This window comes from Varanus komodoensis, unplaced genomic scaffold (assembly GCF_004798865.1).
Source record: "Varanus komodoensis strain SLA01 unplaced genomic scaffold, ASM479886v1 scaffold1, whole genome shotgun sequence".
Taxonomy (NCBI): Eukaryota; Metazoa; Chordata; class Lepidosauria; order Squamata; family Varanidae; genus Varanus; species Varanus komodoensis.
Genome location: NW_025335268.1, coordinates 50,504,249 through 50,520,538, shown reverse-complemented (window position 1 = coordinate 50,520,538; position 16,290 = coordinate 50,504,249). Strand labels below are relative to the sequence as shown.

Here is a 16,290-nt window from a genome sequence, read left to right as displayed (position 1 = left end):
ATCCTGCCTTTCTGTGCTCTTCTTCCCTCCTCTCTCACCAGCCAGCATCACCTTTTGTTTCCCATAGTTTGTGCTCTGAACAAGCACTTTGCACTTCTCAAATGGAGCTGCACCCCTAATTTTTCTGTGTGATCACACAAATGTTTTGCCTATTTTTGGAAGCTTCTGTGCTCCAAGAGTTTATTTTCTCATTTTTTTCTATTTCTGGAAAAAAAAATCTATTTTGGGAGTTCTCCTGAGGTTACCAGTATATTCATCTTCTTCTTGAATTGTATAATTTTGTCTGCAGAATGATTAATACATATCCCCAAACTTCGCTATTAATAGAAACCATCACCTGTTACTTACTGGAAGAACAAAGAGAATGAGAACTCAGAGGTACACAGATGACAATTTCTGTACATGCATGTACAATGCATGTGTATAAGTGAATAAAATTCAGTATGAAAACACCTTGTAAAAATATACATGATGTGAACATGAATATTAGATACATAGTACTGAAGCCAGTGCAAGTGATTTATCACAGTATTACTTGAGAGCCTGTATGGGACAGGGACTTGGGAGATCCTGGTCCTAGCTCCCACTTGGCCGCAAGGCTTGCTGGGTGAATTTGGGCCAGCAGCTAACTCTCAGCCTAACAAACATCGCAAGACTGTTGTGAAGATAAATTGAGAGGAGGATTATGTAAGCTGCCTCAAATTCATGGAAAGGAAAAAAAAAGCTAGCAAACAAATCTGGTCAGGGAAGTTGACACAACCAGTGCTGGAGGGATTACATGATTTATATGCACAAACTTCCAGGATAGAAAATTTCTCCTAGACTTAGGAATGCTGCTGCCCACAGCCAGCCAGGATAGAAGCTACTGATGTTGCTTGCAAAAACTCTTGGAACTATTGCTGCTGTTTGACAACAGGCAGTATGGCTCCCTATATTACTGAGCCAGTACCTAAATTCTCCTCCCAGCAATATAACAAATGGCCATTATCTTGTAAGCCGCCCTGGAAATGTTTTATATTTGAAAGGTTTGATGTCCAAACTATAAAAATAAATCACAGTGCATTGCATCTTAAGATGAAAGCCTTTCAGTTTTCTGTGTTTCATCACAGCCTCCAAAGACAAAGGTGTGAAAATTTATCTCCCTCATTCTCTCACTCTCTCCTCCAAAAAAGTCGGAAAAAGTGGAAGATAAAGGGAAGAAGTAAGGTAGAACACACTCACCTTAACCTACGCCTATCTAATCATGATTAGTTCTTAAATTCCAGGGACCATATTCCTTAGAACACTCATGCTCCCAAATTTCGTTTCACGGCCTAATGTGAAACCTGTAAACCCAAGAGTGAATTCGGATTCATAGCTTTACAAATTTATGAGTACTTGGGCGTGACTTCGGGCGTAAGAGGAAGTGGGCGGCGGAGTGGCGGTAAGGCTCCGTTCTATGCAAGTTGGAGACAAATCCCTGCGTACTCCAGAAATACTGCATGTTAAGGAAAAACAATCCTCTTGCTCCTTCTCTTTAAAACCATTTTTCTAAAAATCCAGACGAACAGTCAAAGAATGGGGAAGGGGAATTTTAGCTATAATAAACGCAATTCTTGTAACATTTGATGCAAGTAGGATGTTAGAACCACCGAGTGCCACCCACCCCTGCCGCAAAGGAGGCGGGTGGAGTCGGTCCCGTAAGGTGCGAAGGAGGTAGGTAGCGCGGCGCGGGGAGGGGCCAGCTCTCTTTGAACTCGGCCAGTCGGGCACGATGAGGCGGTCCCTGTCGGGGCGTCGGGCCCTGCGTGCGAAAGGCGGGTGAGGCTGGGCAGAGGCGCCCGGAGCCTTGGCCGCGCGGCTCCCCGTGGGCACAGGGCGGCGGAGGAAGCGGCGGCGGCGGCGACTTTCCTCCCGCGGGAAGGGGGGGCGCCCGGGCGGGCCAGTGGGGGCGCTTGAGCACGTCGTGCGGGTCCCGCTTGGGCGCCGCTCGTTGGCGGAGGCGCCTGGATGGGCAGCGGCCACGGCGCGGGTGGCTGCAGTGGCGGCGGGGATGGGCGAGCAGCTCAGCACGGCGAGCGCCCCGCCGGAGTCAACCCCGGCCGCCGCCGGGCCGCCTCTCCCGACCGCGGGAGTTCAGCCGCCGCCCATCGCGAGCGGAAGGACAGCCAGGCCACAAGAGGAGGACGGCGCCGACCCGCCGCCGCCTGCTGAACCGCCAGGCCGGGAGGCGGGCGGCGGCCAGGCTCCCTCGGAGGAGGGTCCAGGGTCGGAAGCGGCGAACAGCCACAGCCGCCGCCTTCCTTTGCGGCCGGTCTATTGCACCGTCTACTGCGTGGAGAGCGACCGGCACCCGGGCGCCTCGCCTGCCTCTCTGCACCCCGGAGAAGACCCTCGTCCCGCCGCCTCGCCACCGCCTTCTCTGCGAGGAGGAGGAGGAGAAGAAGAAAGCGGAGGGGGAGGAAAAGGCGGCGGCATTGAGGTAGACTTGTACCTTCTGCCCGACCCTTTTTCCGGGCTGTTAGCCGGGGATTTCGGGCCCGTGCTGGTGCTGACCTGCCGCGTGTGTCTGGAGGAGAAGCCTCTGAAGCCCTTGCCCTGCTGCAAGAAGCCCGTCTGCGAGGAGTGCCTCAAGCGCTACCTCAGCTCCCAAGTAAGTTCTGTGCGGCGCGGTGCTTAAGTGCCTTCCCCACCCCCGCAGATCCTCTGCGCTGCCCCCGGAGCTGCTCCCGCTCTGGGTCCGCAGGCCGGCGGCGGCCCCGCTGCTCGCCACGCCCCTCCCAGGCTCGCCGGTCAGGGCTACAGCTCGGCCTCCTGCGGTTCCACGGTATTTGCCCCGGCTCTGCCTGGGGCTCTCTCTTTCCTCGGCTCTGCTCAGGAAAACGTGACAGCCGCTGTTCGCTCTTAGCAATCTGAACATGTGCGAAGTTTCTTTCCCTGAGTTAGTGTAACCTCCATTCTTTTCAACCCTGCCCTCCCCACTCCGAGCTTGAAAGGAGGGCTCCCAGGCAAGCTTGATCTCTGCCTTTTCATTTGGAGGCGAAGGATGCAATCCTGTGCATGCTTAGAGAGGGAAAATAGTCGTACCACTCCAGGTGACACCCTGTTGCCGAGAGTTGAAGGGCTGATTTCTGTCTAAACATGAATATCATTGTGCTTTAAAGTGTTGTCCTTGTCTTTTTCCCCCTTACCTACCCACAGACCGACCCCACTCAATCTTCCACTTCTGCCCTCTTATGTTTCTTTCTCACACATGTAAGTGTTTTAATGTGAAATAACACCATGTTTACATCCTCTTTAAGTAAACTCTTCAGCCCTCTTCTGTTTACACTCCCCATCCCAAGGCTTACTGGGTAAACACCATAGCTGATTTCCCATGATTACCCCCATGTTTCATGCTCAGTATATGGGCCCTGTATCTCTCCTGTTTTTCCTCAACCCTCCTCTTGCCACAACCCTCCTCCTTTTCCCTTAATCCCCCCTTTCACTTCCACTTCCCCAAAACTCCCTTCTCCCATATTATATTGCACTGTTTTTTTCAAACAATTAACACCGTTTCCTTTGTGTGGAAGTCTTTCAATATCAGTGAATTCTTTATTTCTGCATGAGGTCATATAGACCATTGACAGTAATACAATGAGTAGATACCACATCTTTATTAAGAAAGAGCTAATTGATGTCTGTGTTTTATTGTACTGACTATTGCAGGAAATAGCAAAAGGCTCTGAGTTGGTGTGTTGTGGATATGCTTTGTTTCTTGTCGTTCCACCTTCCCTGCCATCAAAATTATGTATTCCCTTCCTCAGGTACATGCTGTGCTGCAGATCATAGTCTGCAGTTCCTCATATTTTGACTTTTTATGTTATGTTTGCACTTATTTTTTATCTTATGTCTGTACAAAAGTCCATCTGCATTGGATGTTTATGTGTTAAGGTATTGGCCTTACATACCATGTTGTTCAATAATAAATATAAAAATACAAAAGATAAAGTCATCATATTGGTCTATTAGGGACCAGTAGTTAGGAATCTAGTTAGGAATAGGGACAACTAAAATGTCACAAAAGAGTGAGCAGGCTTTTGGGTTCTCCAGAACCCTTCAGAGATTTGACTGCAGAGCCAAATGGGGTAGAGGAACATGGACATGTTGGAGCTTCTAAAGTCTGCAGTTTGTATTAGTCTTGTACTAGTTGACTTGTCTGCAGGTAAATCTTCTTACTGCTTCACACTACAGTCCAGAGAGCCTGCTCAAACATAGACTGAATCGGGGGGGGGGGGTAGTATTGATAACACTTAAATGAGGTAGGAGCAGGCTAAATAATACTGCCCTGCTTGAAATGATCCAGTGAGCTCTTGATTCCTCTAGATGTCGAATCCAGACTCTTCACATTCAAATCAACAAACCCTTTAGCTTGTTTGTTTCCAAGTTGAATTGGACAGTGTTCTTCATAATACCTATTTGGAGATCTTGGGGAGTATGGTGGGTAAGTCAGTATAGTGTAGATGACCTACTGCCCTATTATCTTTCTAATACAAAAGTTAGAGTACAGTGCTATCGATTGCACTCCCATTGATCCAGAGCCCTCAGCTTGGAGACTTCGGCTCACCCAGCACAGGGTTGATTGAGCCGTGGTGGCAATCTTCACCTTGCCGTCTTTCCACCTTACATATTTTATTAGATTTTTTAGAAATTGTGCTTTAAAGAAGGAAAGAGGCTGGCAGAGGGTCAGGTCGGCAACCCCTTGCCTCTCCGGCCTCTTCCATTCCTACTGGGATGCTTCCTTCTCCAAGGTGAATTTTTTGACCTTGGAGGGCAGCTGACACAATTTCTTCTGGGCTGGCAGATGCAATTCCCACTTCTGAGTCAGAATGCTGTCTCCAGTCTTGGAAGGGGAAATCCCCGGTGTCCTGCATCCCCTCAAATAACCTCTAGGGCCATAGCTTTGCTCCCCTAAACACAAGCTGGATACAGATAGCAGAAGCAATTCCTAATATTCTTTGAAACATATTTCAGAAAGAAAAGCTGTTGTACATTCTTTCCGATTGTCTGTTAAATATTCTATATGACTAAGAGCATTTTTAGTCTTCATTTTTACCCTGTTCTTTAGCTGAAAAGTTTAGCACAGCAGCTTACGTAGATTGGAAATAAGACCGCATCTCTCTGCAGCTTTACAATCTAAAAGACATAAAGCAAAAGGAAAGAGAAGAGGGGGGAGGCAAAGTGTTACTTTTATTGATAACACTTACATGAAGTAGGAACAGGCTAAATAATAGGGCCCTGCCTGAAATGATCCAGTGAGCTCTTGATTCATCTGGATGTTGAATCCATACCCTTCTCATTTAAATTAAACTATAGCCCATATCGAACTACATTCATTCACATATCTGTGCATTCAGCATTAAGGCTATTCACTTCTTTATAAATACATGTTTGTAGTATGGATTGCACATAGAAGGTTTTTAGCATGGTGTGTTCTTTCACTGAAAATTCTTTGGGGTTATGAACCTTTGTAGTGTTCAGTGCTTTCCAATTGTATATATTGGTTTGCTTATTTGTTTTACCTGGAAATCCCCATGTTCCTTTTGACAGCTAAACGATTTCTCCTTCTGCTGTTGATTTATATTTAACCTAGAGTTTATTCTTTAAATTTTACAGCATGATAGTAAATTCAGGTCTTTCAAGTCCATTGGAATGTGAACTTAGGATAGTGCCCATTGATGTGTGCACTTCCTCATTCAGTTGTCTAAGATTTCCCAGTCTCTCATAGAAGTCGGGGTAACTGCACAACTTTGAAATTCTTGTGCCACTTTCCAAAGAAGTTAATGTGCAGGCAGATTATTTATCTGTTTCAGAGAGCAGTCCAACTGTGCACACTTATTTTTAAAAATAGATACATTCTCAAAGAATTGAAGGGTGCTATCCCTTAGTTATGGAAGATATCTACATGTTTAATTTCTAATCAGTATTTAGTGTGTACTGTCTTAAGCATGAACAGTGCTGATCATGTATGTGGTGCTTGGTAGTGTTTAGTCCATCGTATTTGTTCATTTAATAATCCTTAAAAACAGCTCTGTAAAAAGGTCAGTGCTGCATTCTACATCACTTATGACTTCCAGTGTTCTACGGCATAGAGAACAGTGTTTACAGTCATCAATAGGAGTGTATACTTTATTTGTTCAACAGAGGGAAAAGTATAATAAACAGTCTGTCCTCTGGGCATGAACAGCTATTTCCAAACAAAGGAGAAAAGTTGTAGTTGAAAGGGTTTGACTCTGTGCTGCCCACCAAGGCAAGATCCTGTTTTTCCAGGTTACTTAGTGTTTTCCTAAACAACTTATTTTTAAGAAAAAGTGGGTAATTTTCCCAAAGGCATAACCTTCCCCCCAACACACACCTTTGTCTTTTCCCTTTCTCCAAGCAGAGGGTTTCACATCACTGCTTGTAAATGATGACAGAGATGATAGATAATATTTTTATCCACTCTGTTTGCATTTGAAGAATATGAACATAGCATCTATCAAAAACCTTGCCGCTGGTGTTGGACTCTTCAGGATTTAAACTTGTCTTTTGCAAAAGTGTACCCAAATGTGCTTATGTTCTGAAGTGGGTGTGATTTTACTTGTTTTCCAGTCAATCAAAATAATGGCTAGAGCTAGACTGAGAGTCTAGCTCTTCTAGAAAACAAAAACACCTTTCAGTTTTTATGTGTTATTTTGTGATGGACAGAGTAGCTATTGCCCCACTGTAACTGAGGTCAGAGGGAGAAGATATCCCTGCTTGCATAGGATAGGCACTTCAGCCAGGGAACGCCTTCTAGATTAATAATTTTGACTGCTTCAGAAGTTTTTCTTTTCGAAGGTTGTAGTAAGAGCTCAGTATGTGGAACACCTTGAAGACAAAGATACTGATTACAGCTAAGCATTTTCTACATCCCTTGTGTAAAAAGTTGAGTGTCCCAACTGTTGCATGTGGAACTTTTATTTACTCTAATGAAGTAGAGGTCCCCATCCCTCAAATGCAAAACTGGAGGAAGTGGGCTGAAATATCTGGAGAGCCTCAAGTTCCCAACTTCTGTACTACAGCAAGGTTAGAGAAACTTATTCCTGTTGAAGGATGCATTTACAGATTGGTTTTTCACAGTGCATCAAGCCATGGTGGTTTTGTGTTCCTGCAGGGTGGTTTATAAGCCATTCCAACTGACCATGGCTTATAGTAGCATTTAATAAATCCACTGTGACTTTTCTTATCCAAACTCAGATCAACTCAAAGACTAGCAGGCCTCTTGGCAAGAGTGGCAGAAAGGTTTGCCACTCTAGCCAAGGGGCTAGGGCAGCTGCCTTTCCCATGCATCACAGAGCGCCGAAGCAGTGCTTGGGGGTAGGTGAAAAGGTATCCCCCGTCTTGCTAGGGTTGGGAGGCACCTCAAAATAAAGGGAAAACCTCATGTAGGAGGCAGGCTTGTACTTTTATTTCAGAAGCGTTGTGCCCCCCCCCCCAGGGGGGTCCTTAGGAGTTTACACTTCCCAAGGTGCTATGCAAGGTATATTGCAAAACTGAGTGGGCAGCTGTGGTTTTCTAGTATCCCACAAACCTTGAGGAGATAATTAAGAGGGCATGCCCAAATGTTCGCCTTTTACAGTTTTTTTTCAGGGGGGGTGCTTGGCACAGCCATTGTGCCTTTATGTTGCCCAAACTTGGGAAACTAAGGGCAGCCCTCTGCCATTTGAGCACCCTCACAAAAGCTCCTGAGGAGTCTGCTGCCAAGGGTGCTTTGCACACGCACACACATCCGTACCCTTTAAAAGATAGATAAAGAATAACACTGGGCTACAAACTTGTACTTTGGCAGGTAGCTTTGTCCATGCAGACCAGTGCACATGCTAGATTTTTGTAACATTGCTAATTATGTTTTCCGGGTTTTTTTTAAAGGTGGGAATATGGAAATCACCCTTTGCAGCTGAATTCTCAACAGTTTTTTGCGGGGTGGGGAGGTCATGGATCTTTAGGCTTCGCTCGCTTTTCCCAAGTGTGGATAGTGCAGAACCTTTTTAAAAAAAGTCAAGCCACAGAAGTGCTAAATGGTTGGCTGCAATTCAGGGCACATCTATCTGTTCCTGCAGTGTTCCCTGGACTAGGAGATGGAGGAAGAGGAGGCACACAAGCCCTGCTGTGCCTGATCATCTGTCAGGCACAGAGGAAATTAAACCACAGAGTTTGGGTAAAATTCCCAAGGGGGTGAACATGTTGTGTAAACCAGCCATTGACTGAAGTTGCCCTCTGCTTCCATCAGAAGACAAGTCTCTGAGTCATGAAGCTAATCATTTTTATTATGCAAAAAGGCACAAGCAAGCTAGTCTTGCTTCAGGCTTCTGGTATGGTTGCAAATGACAGCTATTAAACAGCCGAGGTATGTTAGCAGTGGGAATAGCTAACTTCTGATTTAGGCAGCCAATAGAAGGAAAGTTGAAACCAAACTACTGGGAAATGGCTTTAGTTCTCTTGTTCAAATTAGCTCTGCCAACTATGTCTTGCTGTCAGGGCAGATCCTTTATGTGGGCAGTGAATTGCCTGGATTGGCATACATGTTACGCTGCTCCTCCCTCATTTGACATCTAACCCCAGGTTCTTATCTCTGGTCCCTCCTGCTTCTCCTCTTTCACTTGTATCTGCATTCCTGTAATTTTAGAAGGGTTTACAGGGATATCGGAGACATTCCCACCTAAACCCAGCTGTTGGGAGCTTGAAGCCTCAGCTGCTGCCTTCACCTCTTCATGAGAATCAGAATCAAATCTGATGTCTTCTTGAGGAGCCTGTACAGGCCTTCTGCGCCTAACCCATACAGAGATAATCCTGGGGCTTTGAGCCAGCTGTGGGCATGTCCAGAGCCAAAGTGAGTAGGGGCACCTTCCTCCCCCTCCTCTCACTCAGCAGGCTTCTAGGGGACAGACAGATTGTTCCTGCTAGAGCCCTGAACTGTTTGGTAGCAGAGGGCTGAGGGCCCACAGGTTGCATACTTCTGCCTACACGTTTGGTCTGTTGGAGTATGTGTGCTCCCTTATATATGGGACAAAATGACCCACATCAGCACAGAATGTTGTGCAAAGTTGAGGTCATTGGTTTCAGTCTTACAAAGACTTGAGTAAATATTTTTCTTGCTGGGTGAAAATATTCTGCTCAACTAAATAGGGTATTTTTGCAGGAAAGATTGACTGTGTTCAGAACTGTTTCTTAGGCTGCTTTCCATAGTCCCTGCCTTGCTTAGTAATATTCCATAGAACATGACATACAATATGTGTGAGGTGAAAGGGTAGGGTAGGCTTATGAGAATGAGGCAGCTGTCTGCCTTGAGGCATCTCTGAAGCAAAGAATTGTGGCAGCTTCTTCACTGTACAAGACATGTGCTCAGTCAGCAGAAGAACTTGGCCAGGAAGCAGGGAAAATGTTGGACATGATATCACTCGGGAAGTATCACACTTGAAAGCATGTGCTGGTCATGTGCTGGCTTGAAGCAGGTGTCTGTGGCTGTGCTTGCCAACAATGGCAAAGAGGCAGTTTTTACAGGGCCTGCAAAGGGCTTGCACATTTCAGACCATGAAAACCAAAAATGACCTGCTCATGAGTGTGACACATGGTGCTTCATCACAAAGATATGAAGTCTGAATGAGGATAAGGATGTATCAGAGTGAGTGCATTCTTTGCTTGACTGTGTGTAAATCCCTTCCTAGAGATTCTTTCCCTCAGTCTTACCAGATGTTTTAAGATCCAAATCTGGAGTAAATTTTACAGTACTTTGAAATTACAGGATAATATTTTAAGTGATGGGGAAGAGAAAAAGGTTTCAGAATTCTGTGCCAGTTAGTCCCAGGCTAAATTTTTTAAACCTTTTTAACTGATGTGTCATCTTTTGATTTATTAAAAAGATGACACATCAGTTAATATATCAAAAGAGATTAATCTTTTGATACATTAACTGATATATTAACATCAGTAAGTCTGATTAAATGTTACTCCTTAAAAATAAAATTTAAAAAAGCTAAAGGCCTTTTCACTTGTAAATTAAAACAAAACAAATCCTCATAGGATTTTGTGTCCAAAGCCTTATTTTATAAAATTAGCTTCAATATGGACTTAGTGAGTAGCTGTAATTTTAATTGTTGGTAAGATTTCAGAAATGCGGGACTGGGTGAAGGAGGGCAAGCAGCTGACAGCAACTAACAGACATGGTATAAGAACTATGAGGACAGAAAGGAATTGAAGTGCAGTCCTGAAGGCCAGGAACTTCTTGTGTACATATGGTGAATTGCTGGCCAGGCTAATGGAATTTCTGTATCTTCTTTCCCAAGTTTCAGATCTCATAATATAAAACTCTTAATTTACACACTCACTGACTCATTCTCTTTTATTCATTCTCAACTTAATTTTTCAGTATCCTTTATCACAACACTCTTCTGTGTCAGCACAACAGTGAATTTTTGCAGTTGCAACCTCAGTATTTGCATGCATTGCACATCATTATGTATATAACAACCATATATAGCATGTGTATGGTGCTTTACAAAGTATAACAGGATATGTGCAAAATGGTTATAGTTTAGAATACAGAAAACTGTAGAAAGAAAAATGGTAGAAAGAATAGCAATATCCAATCTTAACAGCGAGTTTAGTCTTAAACTGTCACTTCCTTAGATTCCTTGAAGGAAGGAAAAAGTTAGGATATTATTGTAATAATAATAGTTATAATAATAATTACCAGGAAATATTAATTTCTTGATCCGTGGTGCAAGAGAGACAGGAAAATCAGAGAAAACTTGAGAAAACCAACATAGACTGGAATAGAAGCACAATCCTACAGCAAACAAAAAAGCATAATTCTGAGCAAATAACAAGTTGAGTCATTGCCTCAGCAGTCTTTCCAGCAAACCATTAGCCAGACATTATTTTTCCCTAACTGCTTGTATACTGGACTCTGTAGGTGGGAGAGAACATCTCCAACTGATTATCTTGAAGCTTTTGCAGTTTTCAACTGCAGATAAGAAGCCATCTTGCTTGCTTTAGCTTTCTGTCCTCTGTCAAAATTTGAGGCCTAGGTTGAAAAGAGAACAGACCACCTCGTCAGTAATTTGATTGAATAGCTGCTTGAGTTTACTAGCACATGGATTTCTTAAATTCAGTACTGCTGTATGACAAAGTGTTCTGTTTTTCTCTTTCTTCTCCCCAGTAGCTTCTTTTTATAAGTTTTATGTGTCAACCAGAAGAGTGAACAGAGGGTATTTTAGAGCTTGTTATAGTACACTACTTGAGGGCTGCCTAATAACTTCATGTTCATTACTCCATTCGCTCTCCAGACAGCTCAGAGTGGCATGCACGATTCTCTCCTTTTACTCATACGATCTCACAACAACCCTGTGAGATAAGTTAGGAACAGAAAGAATGCCTGGCCCAAGGATTTCCTGTGAACTTTGCGGCTGAGTGAGATTTGAAGCTGTGCTGAGGGCACACTCTGATTCAGCCTTCATTGACTCAGTGTTGTCCAGATGTGCTGGAGTTGGGCAAGTACATTAGCCATGATGGGGTTTGTAGTCCAAATCTTCCGAAGGGCCACAGGTTTGCGAAGCCTTGCTCTAACTACTGCACCATGCTGGCACTTAAAAGCCGTCTAATATATAGTTGGTTACATAAATATATGTATAGGCAGTTCCTGAATTACAAATGTCTGAGTTACAAACAACTCATACTTACAGGCAAACTGCCATAAAGCCTATTCATTTTTTAAAATGTGGAAAATAGACATTACCATAGAAAATTGTGGTAAATTTATGTGGAATATTGTCATTGCCATAGAAAGAGAGGAAGTGAAAGGGGAGAGAGGGAGGCTTCCAAAGCATGCCTTCCTGCTCTGCCCTTCTGGTGTGTGTGTTTTCAGTAGAGAAGATGATTGTTTGTATTAGATTTATATCCCACTTTTTTCTTCTCAAAGAACTCAGAGCAGCTTACATTATTGATTCCCTTATACTCCATGAATTTCCAGTCCCTTTAAGCCTTTCAAATGGCTGGCCTTCATTTCATCTGGTGGAAGTGAATTTCATAGTTTGACTATGTGCTGTGTGCAAAAGAATTTCTCTTCATCTCCCATTCCTCAGCTTCATAAGAAGACCCCAAGTTCTAGTATTATAAGAAAGGGCAAACAATGTTTCCCTGTCCAGTGTTTTGCCACCATGCAGAGCTCCAGCCTTGGAGCTGGGAATCTGTGCTTCAAACCCATCTCCTTCCTCCCATAGCCAATGTGGCAAGAACTCATTCAACTGCTTCTCAGAGGTTGGAAAGGCAACCTTGCAAGAATGAGAAAAGGGAACATTCTGGATAGCAGGAGGAAAGGAAGATGGTGGCTGCTAGAATATGAAGTCAAGTAATGCTACACCAGCTTCCTTCTCTCACCTTCCAAAGCACCTCAGCTAGATGGCTGAAAAAGATAATCTTGATAACATTCAGAGAAAGAGGTTTAAAGATCCAGGTAGACCCCGTGTTAAGGACATTCTCAGGAACAGAATTCATTCTTAAGTCAAATTTGTCAAGTATGGAAGTCAGATCACATGAGTAAGCCAAACATATATATACTATTTTACCTTTCCATACATATAAAACACTTAAGAAACACTTTTGTATTCACTAAAACATTTTAAACACAATACAGCATCACCATTATAATGATACAATAATAATAAAGTAACTACAGGCACGGAAGGGAGGGAGAGCCTATATGTGTGATATATGTAGGTATACAGTATTGTAAAAAAGAAATAAACAGTTCTTAAAACAGTTTAGAACATTCTTGAGGAAACATTAAGCCTAACATCAACTGAAGATGATGGAGATGGACCTGGTACTGGAAAGGAATGAACTCATGCAGATTAGTTCTGATGTTCCTGCATAAGCACATTGTCATTTAAGAACACAGCCCTTTACAGGTTCATAAGATTTACGAAAATGTGCCGCCTTTGCACAATAGCATTTTGTGTATCTGTTCTTATAGAGTCAAGCTGCCAGTTCTTGAAAACTTGAGTGAGATAGACCATTTTGTCCAAAGTGACTGATAGATTAAACTATCTTGTTTTCAATATTTACTGATCTGGATTCCAGACTGAGGATTCTTGGACAGGCAGTGGTTCTTCCGTGTACATAAGATTCAGATGCATGCACTGATACTTCCTACACCACTAGTGTGTTTATACTGTACATAGTAGTAACTAACACATGACAAGTATAAAACATACAGTAATAGGTAATTTGGATTAATTTAGGAGAACAGAGTTAAATATATGGACATTTTTCTCTACACTGTTGTAATTAGGTGGTATAATACCTGCTTGATTTTAAATAATTTGGAAGACGCTGAGAAGTCATTGTGATGGGAGCTGAAAATTTTCCAATACTATAGTTTTCTATGGACATTTTTCCACACCATCAGTGTCTGCAGTTATTAATAGTTTCCTAGGCTATTGTACTGTAATAATAATGTTAGAGGGGCTAAATATATGATACGCATTTTTGTAAGTTTTTTTTTCCTAAGGCAAGGATTTGCAAGCCTTAGTGTTCACTTGCCCATGGGGGAACTGAAAATAAAGTATGTCAATACCTTTCAGCTCACAGTGCAGTTAGCTTTTGGTTGAGTAGGAACAGTCTTACACATGGTGTGTTTGCCCTCTGTTAACATACTTGAATAATAAACCAAATAAAAACTGAAACTAACTGCTATTTTACAAAATAGAATCAAACTGTTGATATTAATGATATCACTTCTCTTTGCCCGTGTATGCTAAAAAGTGTGTTCTTTTGGGTTTTTTCTTTTTCATTAAATATGAATAAACTTCAAAAGGAAGTATAAGCTGTAATCTTTACATTTTTATAAATAATCCAGTCAAATAATTCCTGATAAAGCTTCTAATGTTTTGACCATAATTTAATATATAATGTGGTTAATTTAATTTCTTCTTAATCAAATATTTTCACCTTTGGATGCACAACTTAAGGTGATGAAGGTGTTTAAGAATGTCAGAGAAGCTGAGAATAATTCTGTCAGAAGGCAAGACTCTTTAACTAGTCTTGTCTCTTGTCAAGGTCACCCAAGGTAGAATGGTCAAAGCTGAGACACTAGACTAGGATTTATCCACCCTCTTAAGGAGTGGTGGGCACATCAGCAGAAGATCTCTCATGGTGATGGTGGTGAAGAAACTCATGAAGGGCAGCTATCAAGCAGGAGTTGTAGTTCAAGACGACATTGGCAGAGGATCTTGCATGAAAAGTGGCAGTGACATTCAAGTTAACTCTGGTTAGCACTGCATAGAGGAAGGCAATGGTAAACCACTTCTGAATTTTTCTTACCTTGAAAACCCAGGATGAAACAATCCAAAATGAAACACGATATAGTGCTAGAAGAAGATAATGCTAGAAGAAAGTGACTCAGCCAACCAGCTATTGAGAAAGCAAAGGTCAGGTACAAATGGCACTGTTGCTAATGATAATGCAACTAGATCAAGCTGGAATAGAGCTGTAAGGAAGGTCTGATGCTGCCCACACATAAAGTTGGGGCATGGAACGCTAAAAGTATGAATCAAGATAAATTGGAAACCATAAAGCATGAAATGGAATGGCTAGAATTGTAGTACTTGTGAGAAAACTAAATATGGACTGGAATGGGTTGTTTTCAGTCAGACAAACATAAAGTGTTTTACTCTGGAAATGACAAATCCACAAGAAACTGAGTGATTCTAATAGTGAAGCAAGATATACCACAGACTCTCAAGGGCTATCATGTATATGCTGACTGAACAATATCAAATCAGAATTCTCAGAAAACCCCTCAACATAAACCTTCATTCAAGTCTATATTCCATCAAAAGATGCTGCGGAAGAAAACAACTATGTTGGTGTCCATAAGAAAATTGATAACTTGCCAAAATAATACATTCTGATAAACTTGGGTGACTGGAAGAGAAAAGTAGGGAACAAAGCAGAATCCAGTATTGTAGGAATATAATACTGACCTAGGAGTCAGAAGTGAAGCAGGAGAACTACTGTGTAGGATTCTGTAAAGACAACAGTCTGGTTCATTGCCTTAAATATGTATTTGCAGCAATCAGATGTGGACATCCCCAGACTGCCAATGTGGAAATGAAATACATGGTGTAATTGGAAGTGGAAGGCAGAGAATGTGTATTCTTGCTGCCAAACAAGACCAGGAACAGATTGTAGTAATAACCATAAGCTGAAGAACAGAAAGCCAGAAAACATCACTAACAGAAGAATAGTGCCAAAACACAAGTTAAAAAACATTCATGAGAAATTTAAAGTTCACATAAAGAACAGAGTTGCATTATTGAGCTCAGTTGTCCATGAGCAGGAAGAACTATGGATTGAAACCAGAGACATTCTTAGGGAAGAATGCCAAAAGGCGATTCCTCTAGCAAAAAGTAAGGGAAAAGAGAAGAGTTCTCACAACTGCTAAGGACAGATGAGAAAAATAAGATGACAGGGTCAGAATCATTAATGCAACTTCTCAACAACTGTCACATAAAGACATGAAGAACTAATACAATGGTCAGTCCAAAGATATAGAAAAGGAAACAAGAGACCTCTTTTAGAAGATCAAAGAAGTCAAAGGGAAATTCAAACCTAGATTAAGAATGCTGAAAGTCCAACAAGGGAACATAACATCTGACCAGGATAACATATAAATGGAGCCGTTGTGGTGTGTTGATGAGAGTCTTAGACCTCACAGTTGTTTGTGCCTGCCACAAACTCTCAGCCCAACCAGCTCTAGCATATAAGGGAATGCCTTTCCCCATATATACCAACGTGGTCGCTGAGGTTCTCATCTCAAGCCCTCCTCCACATTCCTCCCTCCCAGTGAAGTGAGTGGGGAGTTTGCAAGGAGAAGCGCTTTTTCAAGCATAGCACCCATACTCTGGAACTCGATTCCATTGGACATACAGTTGGCACCTATCCTTCTGGCCTTTAGGTGCCAACTAAAGTCATGTCTGTTCCATAGTTATTTTAATTAGGTGATTTCTTGATTTTATTGATGTTTTAATTTTTATGTTAAAATGTTGCTACCAACTTGTTTTAATCCTAGATTTTGATTTGATTAAATTTTAATAGTCTTGCTTTACTTTTCTGGTAAATTTATTTATTATTTGCATCTTGTTTACCTTGGTTTTATTGAATTTTAACAGGGTTTTTTTGCAATTGTATCGTTCTTGGTTTTTGTAATTGTGTATTGTCATGTGTGTTTCGTATTATTTTATGGATTCTGGC

The 16,290-nt window shown here is 42.3% G+C and overlaps 1 protein-coding gene and 1 long non-coding RNA gene across 4 annotated transcripts in view; one reads left to right on the top strand and one right to left on the bottom strand.

The window, feature by feature from the left end:
- Window positions 1–2,670, bottom strand: part of LOC123021013 — a 57,150-nt gene extending 54,480 nt beyond the window's left edge. Inside the window, exon 1 of one of the 2 annotated variants that reach the window (XR_006414242.1) lies at window positions 2,536–2,670. This is a non-coding gene — a long non-coding RNA (uncharacterized LOC123021013). Of the gene's footprint in view, window positions 1–2,473 lie in introns of both variants that reach the window. The other variant, XR_006414243.1, reaches the window with a different exon arrangement.
- The window catches only part of RNF217 (ring finger protein 217), a 52,174-nt gene continuing 37,837 nt past the window's right edge, over window positions 1,954–16,290 (top strand). The window contains exon 1 of one of the 2 annotated variants that reach the window (XM_044425172.1): window positions 1,954–2,632. In XM_044425172.1, coding sequence (XP_044281107.1) covers window positions 2,033–2,632 — 600 coding nt within the window. In that variant the 5' untranslated portion in view covers window positions 1,954–2,032. The remainder of the gene's footprint in view (window positions 2,633–16,290) is intronic. The other variant, XM_044425163.1, reaches the window with a different exon arrangement.